The 16,139-nt window shown below is 63.0% G+C and overlaps 3 protein-coding genes across 5 annotated transcripts; 2 read left to right on the top strand and 1 right to left on the bottom strand.

The window, feature by feature from the left end:
• The first annotated feature begins 1,659 nt into the window (after positions 1 to 1,659).
• Positions 1,660 to 6,854, top strand: CORO1B (coronin 1B). Its single transcript, XM_032357630.1, has 11 exons — positions 1,660 to 1,772; positions 2,517 to 2,719; positions 2,948 to 3,070; positions 3,187 to 3,316; positions 3,456 to 3,637; positions 3,739 to 3,858; positions 4,503 to 4,607; positions 4,689 to 4,834; positions 5,077 to 5,134; positions 5,977 to 6,255; positions 6,384 to 6,854. Exons 2-11 carry the CDS (start codon positions 2,519 to 2,521, stop codon positions 6,507 to 6,509), a joined length of 1,470 nt encoding a protein of 489 aa, XP_032213521.1. The 5' UTR covers positions 1,660 to 1,772; positions 2,517 to 2,518; the 3' UTR covers positions 6,510 to 6,854.
• Positions 6,855 to 7,196: 342 nt separating this feature from the next.
• Positions 7,197 to 9,367, top strand: PTPRCAP (protein tyrosine phosphatase receptor type C associated protein). Its single transcript, XM_032357640.1, has 2 exons — positions 7,197 to 7,351; positions 8,545 to 9,367. The coding sequence occupies exons 1-2, from the start codon at positions 7,349 to 7,351 to the stop codon at positions 9,163 to 9,165; spliced, it is 624 nt and encodes a 207-aa protein (XP_032213531.1). The 5' UTR covers positions 7,197 to 7,348; the 3' UTR covers positions 9,166 to 9,367.
• Positions 8,056 to 15,081, bottom strand: RPS6KB2 (ribosomal protein S6 kinase B2). Of its 3 annotated transcripts, none has more exons than XM_032357628.1 (15): positions 14,928 to 15,081; positions 14,542 to 14,582; positions 14,325 to 14,448; positions 13,976 to 14,044; positions 13,330 to 13,477; positions 12,233 to 12,290; positions 12,029 to 12,129; positions 11,814 to 11,904; positions 11,639 to 11,729; positions 11,413 to 11,520; positions 10,778 to 10,840; positions 10,559 to 10,636; positions 10,361 to 10,468; positions 10,158 to 10,270; positions 8,056 to 8,350 (listed from the first exon to the last, which is right to left on the bottom strand). In XM_032357628.1, exons 1-15 carry the CDS (start codon positions 14,997 to 14,999, stop codon positions 8,338 to 8,340), a joined length of 1,278 nt encoding a protein of 425 aa, XP_032213519.1. In that variant the 5' UTR covers positions 15,000 to 15,081; the 3' UTR covers positions 8,056 to 8,337. The 3 variants fall into 3 exon arrangements, with proteins under 3 accessions (XP_032213519.1, XP_032213517.1, XP_032213518.1); XM_032357626.1 differs by lacking the exon at positions 8,056 to 8,350 and adding an exon at positions 9,484 to 9,901 and having other exon boundaries at positions 14,928 to 15,080; XM_032357627.1 differs by lacking the exon at positions 8,056 to 8,350 and adding an exon at positions 9,484 to 9,901 and having other exon boundaries at positions 14,325 to 14,445; positions 14,928 to 15,079.
• Between the last annotated feature and the right edge of the window lie 1,058 nt (positions 15,082 to 16,139).

Raw genomic sequence — 16,139 nt, 5'->3', positions numbered from 1 at the left:
CTACATTCAGGACTGCTGTTCATTCATTCATTCATTCATTCAGCGTACAGGACTTGACCCCACGCGGTGTGCTAGGTCTCCTTCTGGGTGCTGGGGATACAGTGGGAACAAGGACAAAGTGCTACCCCCAGTTTGCTGACATTCTAGTGGGGCAGGGCAGACAAAAAGCAAATACACAAATAATTACATAGTAGAACCTCAGACAGGGATTAAGGAGGAGGCAGGAGGAACAAGTAAGGGTCAGAGAGTGACCAGCGAGGGGGGTGGTCTGAGACCTGGAGAAAGTGAGAGATGGAGCCTTTTCACAATCTGGGGGGAGAGTTTCCAGACGGGCGGAACAGGATGTACCCAGGCCCTGGTGTGGGAAAGAAGGGGGTTTGTTTCAGGAGGATCAGTGTCACTGGGCCACGTGCCAGGAGAGGACAGAGGAAGGTAATGTATGGGGGGGAGGGCACAAGGACTAAAGTTATTTCAAGTGTGACAGTGAGGAGTGTGGAGAGAGTCTAGTTTGGGCTTTAAACAACTCCTGGCTGTTGCCTGGAGGGCACATTGGAGAAACAGGCTTAGTAGCTGCATTCCCTTTTCCAAAGCACCCTCATTCCTGTCCTTTTTTGGAAGGGTCAGCCTGTCCCGGGGTGTGTGGAACAGAGGGAAAAGCAAGGACTTTGGAGCCAAACAGATGGGGACTAAATCTTGGTAGGGTGACCTGGGACAGGCTCCCCTCCCCTCTGAGCTGTTTCCTCATCAGGGAGTGGGAAGGGGTTAAGAGGGTGTAAGTCCCAGCCTGTGTGAGACACAGGGGGGCCTCCTGCAGCCCCAGATAAGTCTCCTTCTGGCTTTGCTCTTCCCTCCTCTTCCCATCTACCTCTCTTTTTCAGGGAAAGGGACCCTGACCATCACAAGGAAGATGGGGGGGGGGCCCCTCCGCTAGGGAAACCAGCCCCAGGCAGAGGTGACAGTTTGTGCCTGTTGGACTTACAGAGACACTTAAGTTCCCCCCAAGGTGAGACAGGGACAGGGATGGGTAGATCTGAGGAGGCCAGTTTGGACTCCTGTCCCAGGAGCTAGCTAAGAGGGGTCATCTGCGGACAGACCACTAGCCTGGGATCTGGTAGGGGCATGTTCCCATTTCTATTTTTAATAAGGAGGCTCAGCAGGCCCCAGGGGTGTTCACCGAAAAAAGTGGGTTGGCTGGGGCCTTCCACGCGCCCCTCCAAACACCGCTGCTGTATTTACATTGTTCATCACGAGCGTGTAATTTTGTAACCTTTAAAAAGAGGCACGTGAATATATCGACTATCAGACCGGATACTGTATTTCGGAGTCGGGGGTGGACTGGGGCACCTGGATGTATGCGCTGGGCTCCGTCCAATCCTGACAATCCCCAGGGCACGGCCAGAGGAGCAGGACCGGGAAGGCGCCCGGGTCGCGGACGAGCTGCACCCCGCAACCCGCACCCACGGCCCCTCCGACCCCCACCCCTATCTCCGCCCCTTCGTCCGGGAGGGACCGGGAGCCCGAAGGGCGGGGCTCGCCCAGGCACCGCCCCTGCGCTCCCCTAGCTCCAGCGATCGGGGCCTCCGGGGCCCACTCGCAGTCTCCCGCCCCGCCCCTCCGCGCGTGACCTCGGCCCCGCCCCCGCGAGCCCCTGCCCCGCCCCCCCCGCCCCCTGTCCCCGGCTCCTCTGTCACTTCCTGATTCCCGCTTCCTGCTTCCCAGAGGCCGGGATCCGGAGCCGCCCGAGGCCGGTGCCGCAGCCCCCGGCGTCCCCGGTGAGCGCGGCGGGCCGGAGCTGGGAGCGCGAGCGCGGGACCGGGCGGGGCTGCGGGGCGGAGCCGCGAGGGGCTGGGGTGGGGGGTCGCGAGTCCGAGGAGCCCTTACCCTCCGCGGCGCTCCACCCTCAGCCCCAACTCCCTGTGGCCGCCCAGCGTTTCCCCCTCTAGGTTCACCTTGGACCCCGCTCCGAGGACGCCCTGGGATGCTCTGCGGCCAGGAGCGGCATCCTGATCCCCCGCCCAGTCTCTGCCAGGCCCCCTGGGCCGGCCTGGGGCTCCCTGCAGCTCCCTGCACATTTCTGCAGCCACTGCACATTCCCCCGGGCTCAGAACTCGGGCCTAGCGCGGCTCCACACTGGAGACCTTTCCCCATCACCAGCTTCCAAATCCTGGGCAGGAAGGAGCTCGTTTGGAACTGACTCGGACCCACAGAGGAGCTAAGCTTGCCCTGGCTTCCGCACCTCCCACCTCCCCCACACATACCAGAGCCGGGGAGGCGCCTGGCTAGCGTCCTGGAAAGCCCCTCTGGACTCAACAGTGTGGGCCTTGGGTCAGTTCGCTGCCCCCCCCCCACCTCGATGCCCCCTTGATGGGTGGCAGGGTCTGCACCTGTGACCGCGTTCTGTAACTGTGGAAACTGAAAGCCAAGACCCGGTGGAGTCCTCCCCACCTCCCTTGCCCTGGGAGGGTTGAGGGCTGTTGGGATGGGTGAGGGCTGATGGAAGCCTCCCTGCCCTGCAGACATGTCCTTCCGCAAAGTGGTCAGGCAGAGCAAATTCCGGCACGTATTTGGACAACCAGTCAAGAATGACCAGTGCTATGAAGATATTCGAGTGTCCCGTGTCACCTGGGACAGCACCTTCTGCGCCGTCAATCCCAAATTCCTGGCTGTGATCGTGGAGGCCAGTGGCGGGGGTGCCTTCCTGGTGCTCCCCCTGAGCAAGGTGGGCCCCGTGAGGGCTGGGGTGAGGACTGGAGACGGGCCACACCTGCCAGACCTCACTTTCCGTGACTCGCCCATCCCTACTCCACTGTGGGCAGGTGTCATGATTCAGATTTATTGCCTAAAAGAAGTGTTAGCCCGGATGGAGGGAGGTTTACTGCCACAGAGTCAGGGTCAGAGGCAACAAACATTTCCTTCTCCCCCTTGACTGCCCCTCTCGTGCCCGCAGACGGGCCGCATTGACAAGGCCTACCCGACGGTGTGTGGACACACTGGACCCGTCCTGGACATCGATTGGTGTCCCCACAACGACGAAGTCATTGCCAGTGGCTCAGAGGACTGTACAGTCATGGTGAGGCACGGGGCTGTGGTTGGGCCCGGGTCACAGGTGTGGCTCAAGGCTGCCAGCAGCCGGGGCCAAGCAGAGGCCTCAACTGGCTTCTCCCCGGCAACCCCCACGCCCCGCAGGTGTGGCAGATCCCGGAAAACGGGCTCACCGCCCCACTCACAGAGCCAGTGGTGCTGCTGGAGGGACACACCAAGCGAGTGGGCATTGTCACCTGGCACCCGACGGCCCGCAACGTGCTGCTCAGCGCAGGTCCGCACAGCCCGCCCCGCCCCCTCTGCGCAGCTCCAGAACCCACACCCTCTCCCAGGCCCACCCGACAGGGGGCCGGGTGTGGCGCCTGGAGGGTGGTCCGAGCCCGCCCAGTGCGCTGATGGCCCCTGCCCGGCAGGCTGTGACAACGTGGTGCTCATCTGGAATGTGGGCACGGCGGAGGAGCTGTACCGCCTGGACAGTCTGCACCCCGACCTCATCTACAACGTCAGCTGGAACCGGAACGGCAGCCTCTTCTGCTCCGCCTGCAAAGACAAGAGCGTGCGCGTCATCGACCCCCGCCGGGGCACCCTGGTGGCGGTGCGCGGCCCCGGACACCTGGGGGGTGGCAGTGGACAGGCCCGGGGGCTCTGTCGGCTGCCGCACTGACCACTCTGCACCCCCCCCCCCGTCCCGGATAGGAGAGGGAGAAGGCTCACGAAGGGGCCCGTCCCATGCGGGCCATCTTCCTGGCGGATGGCAAGGTGTTCACCACGGGCTTCAGCCGCATGAGCGAGCGGCAGCTGGCGCTGTGGGACCCGGTGAGTAGTCACGGGCAGCCTGAGGGTCAGGCTTGGTTGAGACTTGGACCCCCACCTGGGCAAGAAGGGTAGGAGTCACCCTGGAGAGGTGCGTGGGTCCGCGGTTCTCAGCCTGGCACCTGAGGCTCTCGGGACCTGGAACCCTGCCAGCCTCTTCTGTCCTTGCCCCTCGCTCTCCAGCCTCCCCTGCTGCCTCGCATCCTCCAGGCCCTCGCCAGCACTGCTCTTTCATTTGAAAGCCCTTCCCTCCTTGGCTTGCCTGTTCCCATCTGGTGGCCCTTTGGGGCCCAGTGCAGAGGCCCTCCCCTCCAGGAGGCCTCCCAGCCCTTCTCCTGAAGTGTTCTGTCCCACAGCCCTGCGCTGCTGTGTAGTGGCCTCCGTGGGTCCCTCTGAGACAGGGTAGTGCTGCCTGGCACCCCCCTGCTCGCACATGGTGGGGACTAAAGGCCTGGAGTGGCCGAGGAAAGTGGGATCCTGGGAGTGGAAGGAATCCAGGACGGTGGGAGAAAACCCATCTGGCATTGGTGGGGGCCGTGCCAGCTGGCATGGGAGGCGGCCTGGGGCCAGCCCTGATGGGCCTGGATGGTGAGGAGAGGGAAGGAAGATTCCAGCCTGGCCTCACTGCCTACCACCCCATGTGGCAGGAAAACCTTGAGGAACCCATGGCCCTACAGGAACTGGACTCGAGCAACGGGGCGCTGCTGCCCTTTTACGACCCAGACACCAACGTGGTCTACGTCTGCGGCAAGGTGGGGCCAGGCAGGGCAGATGGGCAGGGGGGAAGCAGGCAGCCCGCTTGGGTGCTGACCCCTGCCGCCTCCCCTCCGCAGGGCGACTCCAGCATCCGGTACTTCGAGATCACAGATGAGCCCCCCTATATCCACTTCCTGAACACTTTCACTAGCAAGGAGCCCCAGAGGGGCATGGGCAGCATGCCTAAGAGGGGCCTGGAGGTCAGCAAGTGCGAGATCGCCCGGTAAGAGGGGCCTCCCACGTGGCTGGCTGCACAGGGCTGAGTCGTCCCCCATCAGCCGTGGCTGGCCAGGGTGAGCAGTCAGATCTTGGGAGGCTGCTGAGGAGCAGGAATCGGCCGGCAGCAGGGCCAGGGTCAAGGTCGGACTATGGAGGGCTTGGGATGGGGCCCGGAAGTGGAGAGTGCAGGGGAGCCCTCGAGGGGCAGGTACCACCCACGGTTCCTCCCTCCCTTCCCTTTCCCAGGTTCTACAAACTGCATGAGCGCAAGTGTGAGCCCATCGTCATGACTGTGCCAAGAAAGGTGAGGCCACCTGGTGCCCTGCCCACCCACTCCCTTCCCCAGCAGACGGGCCACACGGTGGGGACCGGGCTGAGGCCTGTGAATGGGACGTGGTTGAGTGTGGATGTGGTCAGTGGGCTGGACGGATACCAGCACGCCTTTGGGTCACTGCCAGGCATAGGGCTGTGCCAGGCGTAGGGCTGTACCAGGCGTGGGACAAGGAGTGAGACAGGGTGAGCTGAAGCCCCACTCTGGAAGAGCCGCGGGAGGCGGACAAGTGCCGGGCAGGCCTGGAGGGCTCCCTATGGCCGGAAAGGCAGGACCCGACAACATGGCTGTGGGGGTGGCCCTCCAGCGGTGGGTCTAGGCCAGGCAAACGGCACGGAGGGAAGAGTGGACAGAGGGACGAGAGCCTGGCTGCTGCGGAGCAGCCCACATGTGGCCGGACTTCCGATGCCCAGCCTTGAACCCTGGAGGAGCCTCATTCTTCGGCCGGTGCTCACCGAGTGAACCTTCCAGCATGCCACGCGCCTCCCAGGGAGGAGAGCTATGAATGAGGCTGGCGGGGTTTACCATCTGTGGGACACAGGGCTTCCAGAATCCCATGAAGCCACGTGGCTGACCCCTGCTTAGGAGTGTGGGGAAGGTTTCTGAGAGAGTTGGTGGCCTCGCCCCGAAGGGAAGTGAAACGAGAGATTTGTGCTTTACAGAGGCCACGGGGGCCAGGGCGTGGGAGGCTGGGTTGACAGGGCGCAGGCCTGGAGGCCGAGAGCGATAAGAAGGTGGCTACCCAGGGTCCAGACAAGATGACCCTACCACGGGGCACCCCCGGCTGATCCGGACCTCCCCCGCCCCCCGCCCAGTCGGACCTCTTCCAGGACGATCTGTACCCTGACACGGCCGGGCCTGAGGCGGCCCTGGAGGCAGAGGAGTGGGTGAGCGGGCAGGATGCCAACCCCATCCTCATCTCCCTGCGGGAGGCCTATGTGCCCAGCAAGCAGCGGGACCTGAAGGTCAGCAGGCGCAACGTGTTATCCGATAGCCGGCCTGCCGCGGCTCCCAGCTCGGCCCGCCCGGGGGCCACCGGCTCTGCTGCGTCCGTCCATACGACCGTCTCCAGCGGCAGCCTTGCCGGAGCCATGGTACGTGCCCCCCGGGGCCCTGGTCTGCGGGTGTGTGTGCCTGAACCCTTCATGGGCCAGGGCCTCTGTTGACCGGGGGAGGGCCGCAGCTCCGCGCCCCCTGACTCCTGCTCCCACCGCCCCTGCAGGAGGCTGGGAAGCTGGAGGAGGTGATGCAGGAGCTGCGGGCACTGCGGGCGCTGGTCAAGGAACAGGGGGAGCGCATCGGTCGCCTGGAGGAGCAGCTGGGCCGCATGGAGAACGGGGACGCATAGGACCACAGCCCGGGGGTGCCGCGCCCCCTCACTTCCTCCTCCTCCTCCATGCCCTCCTCACCCAGCCTCTGCTGGCAAGTCACACCACTAGCTGGCTGCCCCCTGCCCCCTGCCCCCTGCCCGGGGCCTCTGGGCCAGGTTCGGGGACAGTCCACACTGACCCATCCTGTGGGCCTGGGCCAGAGCCACCGCCTGGCTCTTGTCATTGTCACTGTGGAGGATTTTTGTATCAAGGCAAGCTTATACTCCGAGGGACCATCTCCCCCCACTCCCTGCTCTCTTCCTGGAGGACGTGGGCGGGACAAGCTCTATATTTTCATTCCAAATAAAATTCTCTTTCTAAAAGCCAGGTTTGCCCTTTGCAAAGGGTCGGGTTGGGAAAGGAAGTCTAGAACACTGGGGCGATGAGGGCAGCCCACAGGGATCACAGATGAGAGAAAGGGCTGGGGGCCAAGGGCTTCCCCCCCACCAAGTTACTGCTTCCCTGAATTCTGCCAGCTAGAGGAACTGTGGCCTCAGACGTGTGGATGCCCAGGACTGCATGGGCTATGAACTGGTGCCTGGGGCCTCCCAAAGGAGGCCCGGCCAGAGGCTTCACAGCCCTGGCCTCATCCAGTGAGAGATCTGTGAGGCTCTAGCATGGGTTAGCGGGTTAGGGTGGTCCCGAGAGGCCCGCGGCCCCCAGCAGGGGCCTATGGCAGGAGGGCTGGGTGGGGTACGTGGGCAGGAAGCGGAAGCGCCCAGGGAGCCCCAGCTGCAGCTGAGCGCGCCAGAGCTCACTTCCACTCAACACGACCAGAGCTGGTGGCAGGCGCCCAGGCACCGAGGCCGGTGGACTGATGGTGAGCACGGGAGCCTGCCGGGTCCTGCGGTGGGGGCCCCAGGAGGTCAGAGAACGTCTGGGCCCTGGGCGCTAAGGAGGGATCCCCGCACTGGGGCCCAAGAGCAGAAGCAGTCAGTCAAGGGCAGAGATGGGAGACCCAGGGCAAGCATGGGGCAGAAGCTGGGCCTTCCTCTCACCTTGCCTCAGAGGCGGGCCCCCCTGGGACTCAGGGTGTGCCCCCAGCACCCCTCTCCAGGCCTGGCCCCGCTTCAGGAACCTCTGATAGACCCTCTCACCTGTTCTGCTGGTGAGCTGGGACCTGGGCACAGAACCTACCTGCATCCCTGAAGCCTGAGCGAACAGAGCCAGGGGAGAAGGGGAGGCTTGCCCGAATCTCGGCCCCCCTCCCCCGCCACCTCCCACCTGCCTTGTTCCGACCGCAGGCTTCCTCTGGTAGCGGCACCCGCCTCCCCCAGCCCCAGGCCCTGCAAGCCTGAGGCCCCCAGGGACGGGAGTTGAACGGAAATGCTGCAGCTGGGGCCGGCCCGTGGGTGGGAGAGGAGGAGGGGCTTCAGGGACGCCCCCCCTCTCCTGAGACCTGACCAAGTGGAGGGTAATCAGTTGTCTGAGTCGGCCCCTCCATTCCCATGCCTCAGGAAGAGCAGATTCCCTCCCTCCCTCCCTCTGCATCTAGCGCCCGCGCAAGCGTCAGTCTTGACACGTCTGACCAGTGTTTGCTGAGCACCTACTGTGTGTGCCAGAAATGGTAGTGCTTAAGCCTGAAAGATGGCTGTGCCCTTGCCGCATGCTCTGCTGGGGCAGATGAGGCAGGCTGTGTGAGGAGTACCAGGGTGAGGAAAGCAGAGCCAGGCTGGGCCCGGCTGCAGAGGGGCGAGGCCGGGCAGTACTTCAGGCCAAGGTGAGCCGGCAGCAGTGTGGCTCTCGGGGAATGGAGCATCCTGGGTGGAGGGAACAGGCGGCACGTGGGCCCCCAGCGACACCGGCTCATGGAACGCAGCTGGGGTGGCAAAGGCGGGAGTCAGAGGCTCCGGAGCCACAGCTCAAAGGACCAGGGCCTTGTAGACCCAGTATGAACGTGGGCCCTTCTGCTCACTGGTCCCCATTTTGCCCAAGAGGCAGCTGAGGACCCAGTCACGCGGCCTGACCACCACCCCCAGCCCCGGTGACGCGCCCCCGCCTGTCTCCCCACAGGACCTGCCCTGTGCCCTAGGGCTCGGGACACTGCTGGCCCTGCCGGGGGTCCTGGGCTCGGGCGGCAGTGCCGAGGACAGTGAGGGTTCCAACTCCGTCACTGTCGTCGTGCTGCTGCTGCTGCTCCTGCTGTTGGCCACCGGCCTGGCGCTGGCCTGGTGCCGCCTCAGCCGGGACTCGGGGGGCTACTACCACCCGGCCCGCCTGAGCGCCGCGCTGTGGGGCCGCACCCGCCGCCTCCTCTGGGCCAGCCCGCCGGGCCGCTGGCTCCGGGCTCGGGCCGAGCTGGAGTCGCCCGACGAGGACCCCGAGCAGCCGCAGGACACGCAGGATGTGGAAGAGGACTACCACCTGGCCGGCGGCCTGGAGGAGGCAGAGTCCCTGGAGGAGGAGCAGCAGGCAGGAGAGGGGCCCGGCCCCCAGCAGGCCCCAGAGCCAGCTGACGAAGCACGTGACAATAACATCGAAGCGGGCCTGGGCCTCAGATCCCAGGGGCCGGCGGGCTCAGGGGGCAGCGCTGAGGCCCTGCTGAGCGACCTGCACGCCTTCGCCGGCAGCGCGGCCTGGGACGACAGCGCCGAAGCGGCGGGGGGCCAGGGCCTCCACGTCACCGCTCTGTAAGAGCCAACGGGCTGGTCCACCCCTGTCACCGTATCTCTGTGTCCCGAGCTGTCCCGGACCCAGCATCACCCACACCCCCTCCCCGTGAAGAGTCTCAAACGATCGCTCCCCCAGCAGTTCTGTCCCCAAAGCTCTGCGGCCCTGTCCCCACCAGGAAGGGACACTGGGCAGCCATCTGAAATAAAACCCCTCCAGCCCCGACGCTCTGTGGTCCTGTAGTGACCCTCCCCGTCTCTGAGCAGGGGCTCCTCCTGATACAAGCCGCCCGCCCGCAATCCTGCCCCCAGAAGTCCAAGGAAGAGCCAGGTCAGTGCCAGGTCAGTGCCATGATTCAATATTTTAATTCTTCAAGGGCACAGCTCAACTGCAGGCCAGTTGGGTGGCAAGGCCACTCCCCCGACAGCCAGAGCCTGTGGCCCTTTGTGGGCTTGGTTCGGGAGGACAGCCACCCCAGCAGAGACACGCTCTCACACACACTCACTCCTGTACCCCTAGACCCATCTCCAGGTCTCTCGAACTGGCCCAGGGTCCCTCCTGCCCTCAGAGTCCCCCATCCTCTTAGCGCCCCGGGCGCCCACGGCCCCTCTTAGACTTCTTGGTCCCTGAGGGGGGTCGGATGGGGAGTGGGGCAGAGCTCGAGGGCGGCGGTGGTGGGAGAGGGGCGAGAGAGGGCTCCATGGGCTCCAGTGGGCCAGAGCTAGGCCGGAATCCCTCAAAGGGCGAGAACTTCAGGGGGCTGCAGGGAAAACCAAGGCTGAGTCAGCCTGGACCGCCCCTGGGCTCAGCGGGCCGACACTGCCCAGCCCGCCCCACCTAGGCACAGAGGCTGCAAGGTCAAGTGCCCAGCCAAGCAGCCCCTGCCATAAGGGATCCCCGGGGTGGGTCGGAAAACACAGACGAGCACCAAGAGGCAGCCCTAGGGTGAGCAGCAGAGCCAAGCCCGAAGCGGCCTCCCACCGCAGCGGCACACCCTCCCCTGTGCTCTGCGGTACCTGACCGGGGTCCGGGGGCTGCTGTTGAGGCGCCTGGGGGAGCGCAGCTTAGGCTGAAAGAAGAAGCCCTCCTTGATGCTGTCCAGGACGGAGGGGGCCACATATGTGAAGCCCTGGGGGGACGGATGGCACTCAGCGTCCGCCACTCCTTCACCACAATCCTGCCCAGGCCCCCGTAACCCTCAGGCCACCCAGGACCTCACCAAGAAAGCCTGGTTGGCGCTCTCGCTGAGGGCCGTGTCGTCGGGACTGTCCACCGGCGTCTGCCGCGTGAAGTGGGTGTCGAACTGGCTCACGTCCTCCTCTGACTGCTGTGGGCAGACCCGGGCGGCAAGCAGGGGTCAGGGGGCATCCGAGATGGGTCCTCCACCTGCCCCTGGACCAGCGGGTCCTCCACTTACCAGAGACGGCCTGATAGGAGGGTCGACGCGGCAAGCCAGGAGGTCATCCCAGTTAATGTGCCGGAAGAAAGGGTGCCTCTGTGGGTACAGGGCCCCCAAGCACCCCATCAATTCCACCTCCTTGGCTCACAGAGAAACTCCCTGTGCCCTAAGGCCTTGCCTGCCTCCTGGCGCCTTTGGGGGCTCCGCCCTGCCCCCTCCTGGGGCTCCCAGACCCACCTGCACATCAGCAGCATCCCCGGGGCCACCCCCAATCCGCTGGCTGGGATTCCGTTTCAGAAACTGCAGGGCAAGGGCAGAGGGTGAGGCTCTAGGGGAGAGAAACTGACTGTGTGTTCCTCCAGGTTCCTCGGGGTGGGCTGGGTGAGGAAAGGTGAGAGATTGTGCGTGTGTGTGTGTGCACGCGCGTGCTGGGGGGAGGGCCTCCGGAGTGTGGTCCCCACCTACGGACAACCTTAGGCCTTCCAAGGTTTGGTGTGAGGGGCCCTTCCGCATGAAGCATTCACAAAGGCACCCGGTCACAGGCATCACTCCAGGGCCCTGCCGTGGGGTCCGATCTCTGAGCCTGGCCGCCCACTTTTACCCCCAGTGAATGCCTTCTCAATGGGAGAACAACTAGCTCACCATGAATGAACGTTTGGCTGATTAGGACCCGGGACTAGGGATCTGTGCAACAAGGTCAGCAGCTGGTGTGCAACAGAGTGAGCACCCCAACTCGGCACTGTGGACCCCAAAGCCAGGGTGCCTTCATCCCCAAGGCATACTGTGCCGGCAGGGAGCCCAGAGAAACTCAGGATTCCAGGCGGGGCCTAAAAGACACTGGGGCCTAGGGACCACGGACAAAGGGAACGCACCTTTTTGACAAGGTCCCGGGCATCCGGGGTGAGGTAGGGGGGCAGCGCCAGCTTCCCTTTGATGATCTTGTCCATCGTCTTCTTCCGGTTCTCTGCCGTGAAGGGAGGCTGGAGAAGGCAAGGGGTGGGAGGAGACTTGCGGGCCTCCCCCCGGCCCTGGCCCAGCCCCGGGAGGGGGACCCCCTCCCACCACCCTCCCCCACCACCCCAAGGAGGCTGGACTTGCCGAGCCGGTGAGCATGTCATACATCAGGGCGCCCAGGCTCCACCAGTCCACCGCCCGGTTGTGGCCACTGCGCACCAGAATCTCAGGGGCCCTGGGGGCCAGGGGAAACCATCGGTTGGGCTGGGCCCTTCCCGCCTGTCGTCCCAATCCCTGGTCCCAGCCAGCTGCCGCTTACATGTACTCAATGGTGCCACAGAAAGTGTGGGTGACCGCATCCTCGTGGATTGACTCCTTGCAGAGTCCGAAGTCCGTCAGTTTGATGTGGCCTGAGGAGGATATTGGAGTGGGGGGTGGTCAGGGCCCACCACGTGGTGCTCCTCAGCCCTCCCTGCAGGTTCCGACCCGGCAGGTGCAGGTGCACGGGCGGGGGAGGGGCACATGCATGCGCACCCTGGCTGTTGAGCATGATGTTCTCGGGTTTGAGGTCCCGGTAGATGATGCCTTGGGAGTGCAGGTGGCCCAGGGCCAGTGTGATCTCCGCCAAGTAGAAACTGCAGAGACAGGACAGGGTGAAGGCAAGGGTAGGTGTGGGGCTGCGCTCGGGGTGAAGGGAATCCCTGCAGCCCCTCCAGAGAGGCCGGAAGTACCACCTACCAGGCTGTGTCTTCCAGGAAGATGCCCTCTCGCTCCAGATGCGTGAAGAGCTCACCGCCTGTGACACAAACACGTCAGCAGCTGTGTGCTGGGAGAGCACCTTTGCTCTCGGAGTCTCGGTTTCTTCTTGGGGAGAGTGGGACTCAGAATTCCGGCCCTACCTGCCTCACAGAGTTGCCGTGGGGACTCAATTCAATTCAGCAAACATCTACCGACGCCTACTCGGTGTCTGGCCCTGTGCTGGGCGAAGCTGGGGACACAGAGATGAAGAGACCCAGCCACTGCCCTCAGGATGCTCAGTCTAATGGGGAGACAGACATGCACACAGGTGCTCTAATAGGCCAGACCGAGGCAAGGGCTCCAAGAGCTTAGTGCAAAAAATCTCAAAGAGGAGGCAAAATGACTCCCAACATGAGGGGACGCAGCCCGCGGTTAACAGTGAGAATCGAGGGGGCACTGCGAGGGACATGGGGTCTGGAGCTCACAGGGCTCATCTGTGCAGATAGGACCTGGTGGGAAGCGGGCCCCCACCGCTTCATGGCCAACAGGGGGCACCAGGCCAAGGAGGCCAGGCTTCATCGGGGCAGTTACAAGGAGCCGTATGATTGTGAGTCGGAGCGTCGGGGACAATTCCCGTGCTGAGACGACGGCCCTGAGAGTTCATGGAAGTAAGTGAGCTGAAGGCCTCAGGCCCAGTGAGGAAACCTGACCCGTGCCCTCCCCTCAGGAGAGTGGAGAGGATGGAGGACACTGCCGAGAATGAACCAGCGGGATCTGGGACCCGACTCGACACGGGGCACGCAGGAGAGAGGAACAGGCCGTAAACGGGTAGTGGAAATGGACAAAACAAGCCACTGGATTTCCGTACAAACTCCCGCCGTTCCCGTCCACCCCCAATACAGGTGAGGGACACAATAGGTGCTGGACAGACGTTTGCTGAATGAATGAATGAAGGCACGGATAGACACATGGATGGATGGGTATGGGGGCCCCCTAGCCATTCTACACACCACATCTCTCCGGGCTTCCCCCAGAGCTCCCAGTGCTTCCTGGCTGGTTCCCTGGCCCTGGTTCCCTGGCTGGGCCCCCGCTCATACCACTGAGGCACTCGAGGATGAGGTAGAGTTTGCCACCAGTCTGGAAGGCATAGGCCAGTTCCACAATGAAGGGGTGCTTCACTGACTCTAGAATGTTCCGTTCAGCCCGCGTGTGTGCTGTGTCCTTGGCGTTGCGCACAATTTTGGCCTGAAGAGGCGGGGATCAATCAGCAAATGGGCACCTTGGGCTCCTTTAGTCCCTCCTGCCACTACCCTTCTGCCACCATTTATCACTCCATTGTCTCTCTCCGCAATCCTGCTGCCAGTGGTCATCCCTCTCAAGGACCGACTTATCCTCTAGAGGTACCTCTCCACCTGGCACTTATGACATTTCGGGCAGGTAATTCTTTGCCGTGGGTGCTGTCTTGTACACTGCAGGATGTTGAACAGCCGCCCTGGCCTCTACCCACTGGATGCCAGTAGCGCCCTATATATTTAGTTGTGACTCGGAAACATAGAGGCAAAATTGCCCACGGCTGGGAATTACTGCAAAACAACATAACCACAACTGACAATAAACCAGCCAATGCCCAAGCCAGGGGCCAGGTCCTCCACCACGTTCACTACCGTCTTCCGGAAGCCTGAAGTCATGCCTGGAGAACGGCGGCCACCAAGCAAGGATGTGTTGGCTGAACACATGACTCACCTTCCTCAGGACTTTCATGGCATATATTTTGCCCGAGTTGGTGCCTTGCACCTTTCGCACTTGGAACACCTGTAGGGCAGGGGAGACAGGATCAACCTCCCTCTCCACATCCTTCCTTCAAAAAGCTCCACCCTGAAGCTCTGGCACTGAGACCCAGAGGCCGAGGCCCGCCCAAGGGTGAGGCAGTAAAGACGTCGTCTGATTCTGAGAGGCTCTGTCTTTCCCTCCTTTACGTTTTTACCGCAGTGTTCTACGGAGGCTCGGCTGATTTATAAGCCAAATTCGTTTTGAGACCCTTTGCTGCTGCAAGACGGGGGCAGGGAGACCAGGGAGGACCGAGGGCCAGTACCTTGCCATAGCCCCCCTTGCCCAGCACACGCAGCAGCTCGAAGCAGTGGGGCCCGATGCGCTCAGGGCCCAGGTTCACACTGGTCTCGGTCAGCTCCACCTCCTCACAGCGTCCCACAGGCCTACTGACACAAGAGTTAAAGGGGGCAAGGCTCCAGGACTCCCCGTGTCTCCCTCCGCAGCCCATACCCTCCTCCCCCAACACAACCCTCACTCACTCCAGGCCAGCCGCCCTCGACTCGGCAAGGGGACACACGTCCTGTGAGAAACCGAGGGGTAAGAGCCAAGGAAGGCACCGGGATCCGCCCCCCCCCCCCCGCCCAACCCCGCCTCAAGCTGGACTCGTTGGCCCAGGAGAGGAGGGGTCAGGAATGGGAACTGGCGGGCGATGGGCCAGCACTGGGGAGGAGAGGCCGAGAGCAGAAAAGGGAGAACCAGGGTAAGGGCTGGTGCCTGGAAGACAGGTCAGGGTGAGTGAGGGCGGGTCAGAGCTTAACAGGGGCCGGGCTCTGAGACGCTCTGGCTGGGGGAAGCCAGGGCGATTCCACCGCCTGGAGGATGGGATCGGCTCCGGGATCGAGCCGCGCCCGGGAGGACCACTCACCGAGGGGCTCGACTCTGGCTCACCCTCGCTGCCTTCCTCCGTCTCCAGGTCCAGGTCAAACACGGCCGCCATAGCGGCGCGGCCCGGCGGGCCCCTCGGCCAGTGCTCGGCCGCGCTCAGACTGACAGCCCGGGGGGCGGGGTGGGGGGGAAGTTGTATGTTATCACTCCGCGACCGGGACCGCGGCCGCGCGCGCCGATGACGCATGAGCCCGCCCACCCGGGCCGACCGATTAGTCGGGCGGGGCGGGAAGATGGCGCCTGGCGCAAGGCCTCTCGGGAATTGTAGTTGCACAGTGCCGGGCTGCCGAAGCTGGTTTAACATCCTTTGACCAGACCCTCACTCTTCCCGGCACTGCTTCCCGGAGGCGGCACGGGACAAGGGCGGCCTAGAAGGCGCTCATCTTGGTTCTGGGGAGAGTTTTAGTTTGGATGGGACAGAAACACATGCAGATATGGGTGTAAACTTTATCCCCACCCCTGTTAAAGCCGTGCACCAGCTGGGTGGCTGGGTGCTGGCTGGGTGGCGAAAAGCGGGTCGCGTCTCTCTGTTCGCCCCTGAGAGACGACTGCATCGGTCTTCCTAATGTGACACCTGTCTCAAGGACCCTGTATCAGAGCATTTACTGGGTGATTGTTCAGGTCACGGCTGGGCTTTGTTGCCAGGTTCTCGGTTCTCACTGACCCACCTTGTAAATATGGGTTTGTGCTGGAGTTTGCTACGTTGCCAGTTTAAGTACTTAATAAAACTTTGTTAAGATCATAAATAAGTGAATACACCAAACCTGGCCTGTGACTTAAGATATGAGCATGGATTCTCGTTGAATGGGGCTCTGTAGGGGTGAATTCTGGCTGCATTAGATCTTGGATAGAGTTCTGACTGTTGTTGGAGGCCGTCTGGATGTGCATTCCAGCCGGATGGGGAGGCTAAATATGAACTCAGTTGGACAGAACTCAGGAGTCTCCAGGCTGGAGGAGGGTTATTTGATTGAATGTGGCCCTCTGGTTGTGATTCCACTCTCCAGAGACCCTCAGGTTTGAGTCCCCTTGTGAGTGACCATGGCAGGCCCCTGCTCACGGTCAACACAGAGGCCTGGCCAGTATGGTGTTTATCCTTAGCGTCAGAGGCTACAGGTATCCCTTGGCCACCTCTCCTCCTCTCTTCCCCAATTCCCATCTAGCTGAGTCTGAGAGGAGTTTTCCAAGTCTTGAG

The sequence above is a fragment of the Mustela erminea genome, chromosome 9, assembly GCF_009829155.1.
Source record: "Mustela erminea isolate mMusErm1 chromosome 9, mMusErm1.Pri, whole genome shotgun sequence".
NCBI lineage: Eukaryota > Metazoa > Chordata > Mammalia > Carnivora > Mustelidae > Mustela > Mustela erminea.
This window is presented reverse-complemented; position numbering and strand designations above follow the sequence as displayed.